Source organism: Populus trichocarpa, chromosome 3, assembly GCF_000002775.5.
Source record: "Populus trichocarpa isolate Nisqually-1 chromosome 3, P.trichocarpa_v4.1, whole genome shotgun sequence".
NCBI classification, from domain to species: Eukaryota; Viridiplantae; Streptophyta; class Magnoliopsida; order Malpighiales; family Salicaceae; genus Populus; species Populus trichocarpa.
The window spans coordinates 18,903,055-18,918,349 of NC_037287.2; the positions used below are offsets into that span (position 1 = coordinate 18,903,055).

The 15,295-nt window shown below is 34.1% G+C and overlaps 2 protein-coding genes and 1 non-coding gene across 6 annotated transcripts; all 3 read left to right on the forward strand.

The window, feature by feature from the left end:
- Positions 1–2,378: 2,378 nt before the first annotated feature.
- Positions 2,379–2,450, forward strand: TRNAH-GUG (transfer RNA histidin (anticodon GUG)). Its single transcript has one exon. It is a non-coding gene; the product is annotated as a tRNA-His (tRNA).
- A 185-nt stretch (positions 2,451–2,635) lies between these two features.
- On the forward strand, positions 2,636–6,008 carry LOC7478312 (UDP-glycosyltransferase 91C1). The gene is made up of 2 exons (XM_002303825.4): positions 2,636–2,952; positions 4,428–6,008. Exon 2 carries the CDS (start codon positions 4,432–4,434, stop codon positions 5,851–5,853), a length of 1,422 nt encoding a protein of 473 aa, XP_002303861.2. The 5' UTR covers positions 2,636–2,952; positions 4,428–4,431; the 3' UTR covers positions 5,854–6,008.
- A 1,592-nt stretch (positions 6,009–7,600) lies between these two features.
- Positions 7,601–11,604, forward strand: LOC7493240 (vegetative cell wall protein gp1). 4 transcript variants are annotated; one of them, XM_052451198.1, is made up of 3 exons: positions 7,601–7,722; positions 7,949–8,198; positions 11,088–11,604. In XM_052451198.1, the coding sequence occupies exons 1-3, from the start codon at positions 7,614–7,616 to the stop codon at positions 11,257–11,259; spliced, it is 531 nt and encodes a 176-aa protein (XP_052307158.1). In that variant the 5' UTR covers positions 7,601–7,613; the 3' UTR covers positions 11,260–11,604. The 4 variants fall into 4 exon arrangements, with proteins under 4 accessions (XP_052307158.1, XP_052307159.1, XP_052307160.1 ...); XM_052451200.1 differs by lacking the exon at positions 7,949–8,198 and adding an exon at positions 10,550–10,606 and having other exon boundaries at positions 7,615–7,659; positions 10,835–11,604; XM_052451199.1 differs by lacking the exon at positions 11,088–11,604 and having other exon boundaries at positions 7,949–8,538.
- Positions 11,605–15,295: the final 3,691 nt, after the last annotated feature.

Here is a 15,295-nt window from a genome sequence, read left to right on the forward strand (position 1 = left end):
GGCATGACAACAGATATAGAATCCAATCTTTATAAGCTCTCCCAGAATCATAATAAGCTAATCATAACCTTGTTCTTCTCATCGTTGTTTACCAAGTTCATGCCAAGGACTCCAAAGACTCATTTTGTCTACATTTTTTAGTTCTGTTATCTACTCTTTATTTCCTAATAATCATCACTTTCCAGAACTTTTGAACGGCTGTAGTGACATTTTTGGTATGAACATTGCCAGCTGCAGCTAATTCCTGACACTTCAATCTCTCAACTCCAGCCAAGGCATCAAGAACATACAGATTTCTACCATTACCACTATAAAAAAGGGAAATCAACTTGCATGATGACAATATACTCGTAACTAGAAAGTAGACAAATAAGAAAAAGGGAAAATCTGAAGCATTACAGTGCAAGAACTTGGAAGAGACCACCAAATGATCAAATGTATAGAGTTGGAATGAAAAATAACTGCACATAAAATCAACGCTGAAGCTGAATGTAGAAGTACCATCTGGCACTGCCTCTTCAGCTCTCTTGACATAACAGTCAATTTCATGTAACCAATACTACATTCTAACCATATCACTACCACATCTGTTCAGTTTTTTTGTGCTTTCAACTTTTTCCTAGTAGCACCAGCAAATGAAATATTAGAGCAACAGCGTCATAATTCGTTGCAGACAATAAATGGTAGGAAAAAAAGAGTGTAAATGCAGCAGAAAGAAGTTATTAGCATAACAGAAGAAAAGGATTGAAAACAAGTAATCAATTTTTGATTGATTGAAGAGCATCCGAACAGAGTCATTAAATTTAATGTTGAACCACACTCCCAACTTGTTAATCTGATGTATTTGTAAACATTGGAGAGACATCAGGAACAATGCTGGAGCTGGAAAACTGCTCAGTATCTTCTAAAAGGGAACCGGATGAAGAATGCTCCAGAGATACAAAGATGTCCTCGCCTCATAAGTTGAAGACAGTGGTAAACTGAACCTTTCAAGATTCAAGACCTCCTCTCTTTCACTACCCTTTCTCTCTCCTTCTTCCTTAAATGCCATCACATACTTGTTATTCAGGAGCTCACTTGCTGTTGATCTCCGTGCAGGATTCCTTGCAAAGCAGCACCGGAGAAAATCCTTACCTTCCTCTGATATGTTACTAGGAATAGCTGGCGATTCGTGTGCAGAACCAATCATAGATAAAAGGTCCCTCACAACTGAATCCGGATCCTTCTCTGGAAATTCTTTTCTGCTCCTTTCTCACATTTTTTTTCCAGCGATTTCGTTGACGCCAATTTGTTGACAAACTGATGCCATTGCTCTATTATATCATTCATGTAGGGCAACTCTTTTCATTCCATTTGATTAGAATTCCATCCTACCATCTTTATTAACTCAAGCATTGAAAGGGTGTTCCAACTGTAGACTGGTTTTTTTTAGGAACAACCCAGGCTAGAGAAAAAGTTGAGCCCATCACTGCACTAGCTCAGAACACAACCATAAGAAATCCAGTTCCTCTCTGAAGTTTTTCCCGATTTCATCACACTGCAAGAACTATTATTCACCTCTTATGTGAGATACAAATTGCAAGTCATGATAACATGGCCAGCAAACTAGACCACAAAATGAACGCTACATCAAGGCAGCTCAGGGAAGACATAGGGATTTAAACTGAAGAGTGCCAAAAGAATTTGTTTACAAGGCTATTACAGATGCAGCCATTCTGGGGCCAATGAGATGGTCATTCGAGACCACTAAGGTCATTCAAAAGAATGACACACTTTCTAGCAGCCGTGGACCAATAGGGATGGTGCATATCGATAGATATTGCTGCACTGTGTTTGCTATCGCTTTAAATGCATCAACATCACTAGTAACAAGGAGAAACAGATGCCCTCTCCTTCTATCTGTTTCTTTGATAAGTTAACACCCTCACCTTCATCATCAGACCCGCAAGAAAACAGGAACCCTCGTCTGGTGTGAAGCTCAAATCTTCAGAACAAGCAGAGCCACTGAATTCATAATCTGCTCCGGTCAATGCAGCTGTCCATTCCACCGTTTCCTGCATTCAAAAGTCTCCCCAGCTTCACCTGGAGTATTATTTAACCTGGGGTGGCTAGTGAGAGAATGAGCAACCGCACCGGCGGTCCTGGATAATTTCCTCGGCATGCGCATTTACCCACTTAACACCAGATAAATTTGGGGAAATCACCACAAAAGAATAACTAAATTAGCACTAGTCGAGCTATCGACAGAAGCAAAAATCCACGCAGCACATAAAAAAATGCAGTACATAATATATTTTTTTTACTTGTCCCTAGCTCATGACCGAAGAAAGAAATATGCATTCATTTAATATATAAGTCGAGACCGAAAGTATCACCTTGTGGCTGTAGTTTAGTGGTGAGAATTCCACGTTGTGGCCGTGGAGACCTGGGCTCGAATCCCAGCAGCCACATCATTCTGAATGTTTTGATTTTTTATCTGGGCTTGACATTGACATTTTAATCCCTTCCATTTTCCTTCGTACATATATAATCTCTCATAAGGCCTCATGATTTTATCTTGGGCTTGGGATGAAAAAGCCCAATCCCTTTCACTGGGCGTTTTAAGTCAACCTCAAGGATAACATCAGATCCCCTCAAGTTGTAGAAGGAAATCTTGGAATGAAGATTAATGGTGGGACTTTTGATATAGCTTTGGTCTGGACTGTCGTTTGCAATTCTCAACCTAGTTATGGTCTTCTAGATTTTCTTCCTATTTCAACTGCCCCCCCGCCCCCAGCACCTTGCTGCATGGAGGCCTAATGGAGCTTCTGGTGCCCCTCTGTATATCTGCTGTTGATGCAATCTTCTGTATTGACTGCCATATTATGTTGCAAAAACCCAAAGCCTATCTCACCCACTGAGATTTTGAGCTCATCAACCCCTTTGTCTTCTCTCCTCTCTTCTTCATTCAAGGTGAGCTAACTTCTTGTATTTTGTTTTCGTTTTTACTCAAATGGGCCCTTTTCTTTTTGGTAATTGGTAGTTCCTTCTCTTCTCTGTTTCCTTACTTGCTACTGTCATTCTCTGTAACGCACAAGCTCTATCTCTATGCTTTGTTGCAGCAGTGAACTTCTCTTTAGATCTTAGGTGCCTCTTGCCTTGACTGTAAATTTCATTATCGGTGCTGAGTGGTGACTCTTCTTTTCTTTATTCAATTTTTGTTCTTTTCATTCGTTGCCTATATGCGATTCAATGCTTAATTCTCGAGTAAAAGTTAGCTAGTTTGCTCTTAATTATGCCGCCTCAGATCAACTAAAATAATAAATAAATCTCCCTTCTTAGTTGCGCCTAACAGAAGGTTGCTCTTTGATTTGTTTTGGTAGGCTAAACATTTATGTGCTTTGTGATATACGAGCATGGTCTCTATTCCCTGTGAATTTGTTTTAGCTTCCTGAAAACTGAGAATTTCTCTGCCTTGTGATATGCAATTCCTTAGTACATATCATGAGTTTGTAGGATAGTTGATTTGTTAACCTTTAATTTTATGTAAACTAGTAGTCACTTCAGCATAACTATTTTCTTGGAAATTTATTCCCATCTCAATAAATAATTATATTGTATTTTTAACTGAACCATTTATTTCTCCTCCTCCTCCTGACCCCTTCTAACTTCCCTTCTCCAATTCTCCTACCTTGAATTTAAAGAAGATCAAACCTCAAATTACTCCAACGATACTCTAGGTAAATAGAAATCCTCAGTTGATTTTATCATGTATAGTAGCATGCATGCATACCTCAATTTGGTAATTCATCTACAGTTCTCCTAGTTTTTCTTTAATGCAAACACTAATATCTTCTGGAAATAGCATCTCGTTATTCCATAATTCATCTACAGTTCTCCTTGTTAGGGGTTGAGAATGTATTTATAAAATCCAGCCTGAGTCGTAAATTAGTTGAGTTAATTTAAAATGATATCGTTTTAATATTGTAAAAAAAAAATTAAAAGTTAAAACAATATCATTCTTAAAATCTTATAAAAATCAAATTAGATTTCACCCAAATTTTGATTACAAGTAACCTGTTAGATTAACCAAGTTTGATTAGCTAAACTCCCACCCAATTCTATGTAACACTGGTCTCTGGCGGGCAGGTTTAATAATACTGGTGGCAAAATAAACTAGTCTCCTGTGGGTTTAATAATATACTGTTGGAGAGGGTAGCTTAATGGAAGAATATCTAATAGTTTTAAAGAAAAACGAAATTGAGAAAAGTATTAGTCCGGAACCCAGCTGAAAATTGGTGAATGATTGGGAGAGAGATTTAAGATTTGCCCTTGAAAGTGATATTCCAAAAGCAAAGTCACGCTTGACACAACAGTAATTTCAAGTGTCTTCTGGCTATAATTAAATGCCATATTATCAACAAAAATTCTGCTTTTCCTTTCTGCAGTTTCATGGAAGACGGCAACAGACTGCAAGTAGTAATGTTTCCATGGCTAGCCACGGGACATCTCATACCATTTCTCCAACTCTCCAAGCTCTTAGCTGAAAAGGGTCACAAAATCTTCTTTGTATCAACACCGAGGAACCTTAATAGGCTTCCTAAAATACCAAAACAACTATCTTCAGAAATTATTCTAGTATCTTTTCCCTTTCCTCATGTACCCAACTTACCATCCTGTGCAGAGTCATCTACAGACGTACCTTACACCAAACAACAGTTACTAAAGAAAGGCTTTGATTTGCTTGAACCACCACTGACGACTTTCCTTGAATCCTCAAAACCAGATTGGATTTTCTACGATTATGCTTCTCACTGGCTACCATCCGTAGCAGCAAGGCTTGGTATCTCATGTGCCTTCTTTAGTCTTTTCACTGCTGCATGTTTATCTTATATTGGGCCACCATCAGCTTTGATGACTATTGGAGATCCCCGGTCGAAAGCTGAGGACTTCACGGTCGTGCCCAAGTGGATCCCTTTTGAATCAGACCTTGTTTTCCGTTTGCATGAGGTAACAAAGTATGTGGAGAAAACGGAGGAAGATGAAACTGGACCGTCGGATTTGATCCGGTTCGGTTTTGCAGCTGGAGGGAGTGATGTTGTGATCATTAGAAGCTCTCCCGAGTTTGAACCGGAGTGGTTCAATCTCTTACACGATCAGCTGTACAAAAAACCAATTATACCGGTCGGGTTTTTGCCTCCGATAGTCGAACATAACGAAGAAGATGATAATATTGATGGTCACGAGTGGAGTAATATCAAAGAGTGGTTGGATAAACAAAAGGTTCACTCAGTAGTTTATGTTGCCATAGGGACTGAGGCTTCTTTGAGTGGTGAAGAATTGAAAGAGTTAGCTCTTGGTTTGGAGAATTCAACGTTACCTTTCTTTTGGGTACTCAACAAAATACCTGGGTCAACTAAGAACGCGTTGGATATGCTACCAGATGGCTTTCAGGAGCGAGTCAAGAATCGTGGGATTATACATGGGGGATGGGCTCCACAGGTGAAAATACTGAGTCATGATTCAGTTGGGGGGTTTATGACTCACTGTGGTTGGAACTCCATCATTGAGGGGCTAACGTTTGGCCGAGTGTTGATTCTGCTTCCAATCCTAAATGAACAAGGGCTTAACTCAAGGTTGTTGCATGGAAAAAAGCTTGGGCTGGAGATACCAAGAAAGGAGCAAGATGGATCATTTACATGGGCATCAGTGGCCGAGTCAATGAGAACGGCAATGGTAGATGACTCGGGCGTATCGTGGAGAAACCGGGCACGGGAAATAAGATACTTGTTTGGGGACGTGGATAGGAATAACTGTTTTGTGGCAAGGCTTGTAAATTACCTTACGGAGAATAAGAAGGCCCGGGTTCCATAAGAGTCGAATAGCTCACCTCATGGAAATGAACCCAAGGCCGAGAGCTCGCTGTTTGAGATTTGAAATGGCATGTAACTAATAAAATACTTGTGAGCTTTCCTTAAATAGAATATTGTGTATGCTAATAAATAAAAAAATTGTTGATTTTATTCAAAGATTGAGTTGGGAAGTTGAAATAAAAATGTTACTGTTAAAAAAAACTGAATATTTGTACCAGTTTGAAATTAAATCTCTAAAATTTTAATTGGTTTGAATTAATAAAATTAAGTTTTATTTTGTTAAATTGAGCATTAAATTAATATCAAAACCTATTCTTAATATCATGAGTGCCTTGTATAATTAAAGTCAACCAAAATAAAATATCAAACTCAATCATTAATTAATCAATTTAATATGAAAAGATTAAATTGAGAATAAAAAAGTCAAGTGACACAAAAATTAAAAAAAAAATTAAAAAAAAAAATAATTATTGCAATTCCCAATGAATTATGTCTTTTATGTTGCATTCTTTTTGTTTTTTTTTAAATATTTTTTCTCGTCTTTTCATGTTCATGTGATTCTAAAAATAGTTTTATATTTCACTGATTGTAAAATTAAATTATAACTATCAAATGAAAAGTAAAAGGATTAATAAAAAAAATACGAGTGAAAAAAAATAAATTTTGAAGGATCCAATAAAAAAATATGCAAAAAAAAAAACAGATTTTAGGTGATAAAAAAGTTTGAAGGCACAATAAAAAAACAAAAAGGGAAGGATGCAAATAATAATAATAAAAAAACTTAAAGTGGTTTATTGTTCATGTAAACAAACAGTGTTTCATCCCAAGTTTTTTAATATATAGTAAAATAATTTAAAGTTTTTTGAAAGATTTTGGTTACGGTAAGCCAATTAAATTATCATGTAATTTAATAAATTTTGAGAGAGAAAAGCCCTCACTTTATAATTATATATCCAACGATTCCATATATCTTCAATCGTTCTTCAATCATATCAAACTACACCATATGTGATTCTCATTTCAATATCTTCAATTTGGAATGAAAAACAAATTGATGGAAGAACTAACTGAAGATTGACTAGACCTTAATTAAATATTTGTATTGATAAAACTAGAGATGCAATTAAAGAATAATTAGGGTACTCATTTTATATTTGTTTATTATTAATAAAGTTTATCAATAAAATATACTTTTTAATTAAATAAAAAATTAATTTAATTTCAAGAAAAATATTTTTATTTTGAATTGATAGTATAATTTCACATTTGGATCTTCCTTAATCGATAAAATATGGTGTTGCCTCGCGTGGAGGATGACTTTCAATACAGAAGCCATCCCTGACTACCGTTTGTAGGAAGTCCACACCTACTATCTAAAGCTGACCACCACTACCTCGGGGAGATTCAAACACGAGGCCAGGAGACAACGCCGATGAAGACATGGAACGCGGAAGACCATGTATGGTTTTAGACCAAGGGCTAAGTCTTTCCCTTGTAATATTAGCAAGACCGAATCTCCCGAACATGTGAATTAGACTTATGTCATTGACCAAATTGTAATATTATAGCTAGGAATTATAATCAAATTTAGACGGCCATTTATAGTATCTTTTTTTTTTTTTTAATATCAAGTAGCAAGTCGAGTTTGATGTGGACGGTTACCTACTTACTCAACACAGCAACATGTTCATTGTTCACATGTACAAGGTCTATATATAAATAACACATACCCAATATGCTTCAGTGTCATACATTAATTACATGCCTAAGAATATGAAGAGCCCGATGACGAGTGCTGTCTTCCTTGCCACTGCTTTAGCCTTTGTTGGACTTATAGCCATTAATGGCGCTCAAGCAAGGATTTTACCAGGTGATTAACAAGCTTCTGCTTAGATATATCATCAAGTCTCACTAATTTCATAGAAGTTTATTTATCTTATAAATTGTTTCTTGATTCGAACATGATTTGTTTAAAATGATGGACTTAAATAATTAAAGAGATTAAATTTTTTGAATGTTGATAATCTCTTTGTTCTAGAAATATAGAATTGCTTGGAAATATTCTATATAAATTTTCGTTTCTTCATATGCTGCAGATAGAATTGGACTCAAAGTAGCAACACTAGCTAATTATGGAGGAACTTATAGCCCATCATCTCCATCTCCGATCCCTTCACAGAGATCGAAGGAATTAACCAGCAATTACGAGAAGTATTCATCTCCGCCACCACAATCTCCGAAAGCTGATCCATCAAGCGGTCAAGTGACGCCTAGTTATGGACGGACCATGGCATCACCTCCTCCACCCCCGAAACCTGCATCACCAAAAGCCCAGCTTGAGATTGGGTCTCCATGCACTGATGGGTGCATTTCTATGATAACAAATCTTGAAAGACCAGTACCACGTTCACCTCCATCTCCAAAGCCAGCATCTCCTACACGTCAGATAACCTTTGATCTTGAACCGAAAGTGCATGCAGGATCACCACCAGGGCAAAATGTATTTTCAACTTGAGTTGGCTAGTAATTTCCCCTACGGGGTCGTCTAATTAATTGAATGGATAGTTAACTAGGAGAGGAGAGATTAATTAGCAAATAAGCATGAGATTAACTTGATTGATGTAGACCAAACTTTTAAAGCTATAAAAGATCATAAATTTCACTGTGACTGAGATTAAACAAAGAATTATTACACTGGCTGCCTATGTTAATTTACATGGATATATAGCAGCTCTTTTTAGTGAATTAAAGTTATACCAAGTACATATGCTATAGTTATGTATAATATTTGGAGAGAGCTGCTCCAGAGGCGGTGTTTGCTATGCTGAATAATATTGATTGGACTAGACTGAATTGAACTAGATTATACTGGATAAATAATTATTTTGTCTTGTGTTTGGTATGTTTTGAATTAAATTAAATTATTTATCTTTATTTGATAGGTCAATCTGTGAAATTCATGATTCTAAATCTAGTTCAGACAGAGTTTTTATTTGAACCGGAAAAGATATTAACTCAAAAAACTCAAAAAAAATTTGGTCAACCTAGCCAAGTTAACTTGTGAGCAAGATGATTAGGTCAAATTTAATCTTTTCTCACCAAGTCAAGATTAAAGAATTGAAAAAATAAAATAATATTATTTTTATAAAAAAATTAATTTAAATTAAATATTAACAAGTTGACTTGGTAATCAAGACCAATAACTAGGTTTTTTTTTCCGAATTAATCCCAAACCGCAATTATATTTATAGTATCAGTTTTTTTATTTTAATATCAAATAACAAGTCGAGGTTGATGTGGACGGTTACCTCACCAAGATCCAAGGAAATAACCAGCGATTACGAGAAGTATTCATCTCCGGCGCCCCCACAATCTCCGAAAGCTGATCCATCAATCGGTCAAGTAACGCCGAGTTATGGACCATGGCATCAACTCCTCCTGAAACTCATGGGCTCAAATGGAACGTGGATGGATCTTCCATTGGTAAGCCTGGACCTGCTGGCATTGGGGCCGGGTTTTCTTCGTGATCACAAGGGAGTGGTGTAGTGTGTGTTTTCAAAGGAAGTACTTGAGATTAAAGAATCAACGAAGCAAAGCTGTTGGCAGTGATTAAAGCATTAGAACTATCATCTACTAGAGAGGAGTTTATTGGGAGGAGAATTGTAATTGAATCGGATTCTTCCAAGGTGGTTAACTGGATGTAGACCGTCGAGATTTCATGAGCTTTTCATCCTCGCATCCAGGTTCTCTCTAGTCTTGGGTTTGATAACGTACTCTCACGCCTTGAGGGAGGGTAACTATATGGCAGATGCTCTTGCAAAACAAGGCGTTAACCAAGTTTGTGAATTGGTGGCTTGGCTTCGACACTTCATATAATTAACCGGCCCAGATTATACCATGTTGGCTGATTTTGTGCTCTCTGCTGTGACTGGGTGTTGCGGACAACCTGTCCTTTTATACTGCTTGTTTTTATGGAGCTATGGTGATTACATGGGAAGGACTCTGGTTTCATGTATACAGTTTATGGCTTAAAGAAGTCGTTTGCTGGCTGAGAATCTGATGAAGAATTAGGCAAGGGATGGATCTCTGACTGTATTAATTTTCTGCCTTTGGGTTATCTTTTCTCCCACCTGGTCTCTTTTGTTTCTGTTGTATCTGTTTCCAATTGACCCTTGGGGTTGTTAATTTCGCCTTTTCCAGGCTTGATATTGCTTATAAGAAAAAAAAGGACCACATTTCCATGATCATTGGTATTAGCATTATTTGTCTTGTGTTTATTGGCATGCCATCTGCATTTAACCTAGCTAGGAACTCCTCATGTCTAAATTTTCCGGGAGAAAGAATGTATTCTGTGCAATAATAGAAATCGGAAAGATTTATTATTTTTCTGGTTGTGGGTGCTGCAGGGACATCTGTGGACATACAGATTCTGCAACAATGTTTGGACTTCATTTTACAGGATGCTTTGTTTAAGAATGAGAACTCCCAGGAGAATGTTGGTCTGGTTAAAATAGTGGCATGTAACTCGAAGCTGCTGACACGATGAGGTTGCAGAGAGCTGGTATCTGCTGGATGCAGAGGTGGATGGCAGCAGGGAAGGTGGATGACACATACCCATTATGCTTTAGTGTCATACATTAGTAACATGCCTAAGAATATGAAGAGCCCGATGACGAGTGCTGTCTTCCTTGCCACTACTTTAGCCTTTGTTGGACTTATAGCCATTAATGGCTCTCAAGCAAGGATTTTACCAGGTGATTAACAAGCTTGTGCATAGACATATATATGATCAAGTCTCACTAATTTCATAGAAGTTTATTCATCTTATAAATTGTTTCTTGATTCGAACATGATTTGTTTAAAATGATGGACTTAAATAATTAAAGAGATTAAAATTTTTGAATGTTGAATCTCTTTGTTCTGGAAATATAGAATTGCTTGGAAATATTCTAAATAAATTTTCGTTTCTTCATGTGCTGCAGATAGCCTTGGACTCAAAGTAGCAACACTAGCTAATTATGGAAGACGTTATAGCCCACCACCTCCATCTCCGATCCCTTCACCTAGATCGAAGGAATTAACCAGCAATTACGAGAAGTATTCATCTCCGCCACCACAATCTCCGAAAGCTGATCCATCAATCGGTCAAGTGACGCCTAGTTATGGACGGACCACGGCATCACCTCCTCCACCTCCGAAACCTGCAACACCGAAAGCCCAGCTTGAGATCATTAGGTCTCAATGCACTGATGGGTGCATTTCTATGATAACAAATCTTGAAAGACCAATACCAAGTTCACCTCCATCTCCAAAGCCAGCACCTCCTTCAAGTCAGATAACCTTTGATCTTGAACCGAAAGTGCATGCAAGAATATCACCACCAGGGCAAAATGTATTTTCAACTTGAGTTGGCTAGTAATTTCCCCTACGGGATCATCTAATTAATAGAATGGATAGTTAACTAGGAGAGAAGAGATTAATTAGCAAATAAGCATGCTCTCGAGCTATGGCATGCAGTGACCATTTCCCATCTCTCTAGAGCAAGGTTCCGTAGGGTGATGTTCTTGCTAGCTTGGCAAATCTTAGTTCTCTCCTTGATTAGCATGGTGTTTTTAGTGAGAGCTAGCAGCAAGCGAGGATAAAAGAAAGCAGTATGTATCTGAGTGATTTTAGCTGGAAAATCTTATGCATCCAAATAATGGCAGCGAATGATCATGAAATTATATATATAATCCTTCTTGGTTTTTCTTCATGTTAATTAATAGTTAGATGGCTTTTACCACAGCTATATATGTGTGTATCGATCGGAATTCATACACCTATCTAGTTGATCATGTATTCCAAGTAAAATGAATTCGTGACTGATCTTTTCTTGTTGCACAGCTAGACGATGGTTGAACACATCATGCAACGATGCATCTATATTTATATTACGAGAGGTTTTTTCTTCTTTTTTTTTGTTTGTGTTTTTAAATGTTTTTAATGTGTTAATATAAAAAAATTAAAAATATATTTTTTATTAAAAAATATTTTTGAAAATCTACAGCGGGACCAAACACTTAAATTTATGCTATTGAAATCAAATATTGAACTTTTGAGATTTTATCGCAGCACTTGTTAATTGATTTGAACAATTACGCTTAAAGCGGGAGAGTTCTAGGATAACTTGATGGATGTAGACCAAACTTTTAAAGCTATAAAAGATCTTAAATTTCACTTTAACTGAGATTAAACAAAGAATTATTACGCTGGCTGGCTATGTTAATTTACATGGATATATAGCAGCTCTTTTTAGTAAATTAAAGTTATATCAAGTATATATGTTGATTGGACTGTACTGACTGAATTGAAGTAGATTATACTAGTTAAATAATTGTGTTTGATATGTTTTGAATTGGATTAAATAATTTATCTTGGTGGATAGCGAACAGAATTAGCTAATTTAAAATTTGGATAAGTTTGAGTTTAAAAAAAAATAGAAAAAGAATTGATTCAATTTGACCTGATCAAAAATCCAGGTTAGTATAAAATACTAGTAAAAAATTCATTGAGTTTTTTTTACCTGAATCAATGGTCAACCTGATTCGTGATCCAAACATTATCCTGGCTTGACTCACTAATCAGATTTTAAAACTATAAAAATAATAATTTTTAAAACTATAATTTGTGTTTCTAGGCTTGATGGTGTCCTGTGCATGATGAATTTAACTTTTTTAACATAAAGTCTCGTGAGTGGTAGGTTAGGACCCCTCTCCCATGGTCCTAAAGTTAAAGTAAACAAATTGGAACGACATTGGTGAAGGAGTAAAGGAAGCCGCCACTAACACGGTCAAATTGTCGGTACTTAATGAGTCGCCACTCAGCTCATTATCCTGAGCTGAGTGGGTTCCTCTGGCCCATGCTTGACGTGACAATGTTTTCGTCCAGGTTCACTGTCCGAGAGTGATCCTTTTTTCGTCCTTCTCCATTTCAGTCAACCACCATGATTTTCCCGATATAACATGTCTTTAATTATACAAGTATATTGTCTCTCGTTTCACAGCAAATTATTAATAATTTTTTTAATATATATATTTATATATATATATATATTTAAATTATATATAATATTTTAAGTGTTTTAAATTTAGCCATAAAGTCAAACCCAAAAACTATGGGTCTGAAGAGCATGCTAGACCTAAGACAGCTGGGTCTGACGGCTAATCCAGACTCCTAAACTATATATGAAGTATCTTAAACAAAAATTCTAATTATTTTTTTATTTTTTATAAAAAAATATTTAAACTACCTTTAAAGTATCCTAAACAAAAACGCTAGTTAATTTTTTATAAATATTTTTTATTTCTTCTACAAATAATATTTAAATTATCCTTAAAGTATTCTAAACAAAAATTCTAATTAATTTTTTTTATAAATATTTTTTATTTTTAAAAAAAATATATATTTAAACTATATTAGAAATCCTAAACAGAAATCTTAATTTTTTTTAATTTTTACTATAAAAAAATATTAAAATTATCCTTGAAATATCCTAAATAAATTTTTTATAAATGTTTTCTATATTTTATAAAAAAAAACATTATTTATACAACCCTTGAAATATCATAAACAGAAATGCTAATTAATTATTTTTTTTATTTTTTATAAAAAACAACATTTAAACTACTATTGAAGTATCCTAATTTTTTTATAAATGTTTTTTATTTTTTCTAAAAAAAACATTTAAGTTTTCCTTGAATCCTAAATAAAAATCTTAATTATTTTCTAAATTTTTTTATTTTATTCTATAAAAAAACATTAAAAATATTCTTGAACTATCCTAAATGATTTTTTTATAAATATTTTCTATTTTTTTATATAAAAAAAACATTTAAACCACCAAGCATCCTAAATATAAATCTTAATTAATTTTTTAGAAATTGTTTTTATTTTTTATAAAAAAAATAAATTATCCTTGAAATAAACTAAATAGAAATCCTAATTAATTTTTTATATAAATTGTTTGTATTTTTTATATAAAAAAACATTTAAACTATCCTTGAAGTAACTTAAATAAAAATTCTAATTATTTTTTAAAAAATATTATTTTTTAGCTTTTATAAGCTCTTAGTTCTAACGGCCAAGTCACACCCAAAAGCTTTGGGTCTGGCAGCCATGCCTAATTAATATTTTTACTTGTTATAAAAAAAATATAAAATACCCTTGAAATATCCAAAACCAAAATGTTAATTAATTTTTTATAAAAAAAAACATTTAAATTATCCTTGAAGTATCATAAATATAAATTCTAGTTAAGTTTTTTTATATTTTATAAAAAAATATTTAAATTACCCTTGAATATCCTAAACAGAAATGTCAATTACTTTTTTTATAAATGTTTTTTATTTTTTTCTAAAAAAAACATTTAGATTATCCTTAAAGTATCCTAAACAAAAATTCTAATTATTTTTTTTTACAAATTGTTTTTATTTTTTTCTAAAAAAAACATTTAAACTATGTAGAAGTATCTTAAACAGAAATCTTAATTAATTTTTTATTTTTTATTTTTTATAAAAAAATATTAAAACTATCTTTGAAGTATCATAAATAATTTTTTTATATAAAAACATTTAAACTATATTTGAAGTATCCTAAACAGAAATACTAATTAATTTTTTTTATAATTTTTTTTTATTTGATATAAAAAAAACATTTAAACTATTCTTGAAGTATCCTAAACATAAATGCTAATTAATTTTTTTTATAATTTTTTTTTTATTTTTTATAAAAAATATTTAAACTACCTTTAAAGTATTAAAAATAATATTTTTTTTCAATAGTCTTAAGTCTTGTGGTCAAGCGAGACCTAATAGCCTTGGATCAGGCGGTAATACAAGACCCAATAGCCTTGGGTCAGGTGATTATGCTATTACCCAATGACCCAACACGCATCAGCAGCTTTTGAATAACAAAGAGAAAAGACAACGCCCTCCAATGTCTAACAGTGCAAACACTTTATCTCTACAGTGAGGTCCACAGTGTAAACACTCTATATACAACAATACCAACATAATAATTTTCTCATGGGTTTTAAAGTATAGTATAATATAGATAGCAACTAACACTATGTCCACGTGATGCAAGTGGTGGTTTTCAATTTTTATTTAAGTTTCTGATAATTAAAATTTATATTTTAAAAAATCTAAATGATCTTGAATGTTTATTTTATCAACAATATAGATTTTGAAAAAAAATGTATTACTCTCGTAAAAATTCTGATAATTTTGCATATTTTGCTAGGAAATTAAATGTGTTCGCCCTATAATTTGCATGATATTATCATGCATCTCCTTGTGTAGAATTCCTACGTGAGGAATGTAAAACATGCAGATGAAGATTCAACAGAAGACAAGAATGAATTCTTGGAAGAAAAACTAGAGTTGTTTTATGACTTAGAATATCTG

Bases quoted from the DNA above. Each gene is read 5' to 3' on its own strand.
- LOC7493240 (XM_024592669.2), top strand. From the start codon at position 10,456: ATGACACATACCCATTATGCTTTAGTGTCATACATTAGTAACATGCCT. The intron at 10,607-10,834 runs GTGATTAACAAG...CATGTGCTGCAG, and splicing joins TCAAGCAAGGATTTTACCAG to ATAGCCTTGGACTCAAAGTA.
- LOC7478312 (XM_002303825.4), top strand. From the start codon at position 4,432: ATGGAAGACGGCAACAGACTGCAAGTAGTAATGTTTCCATGGCTAGCC.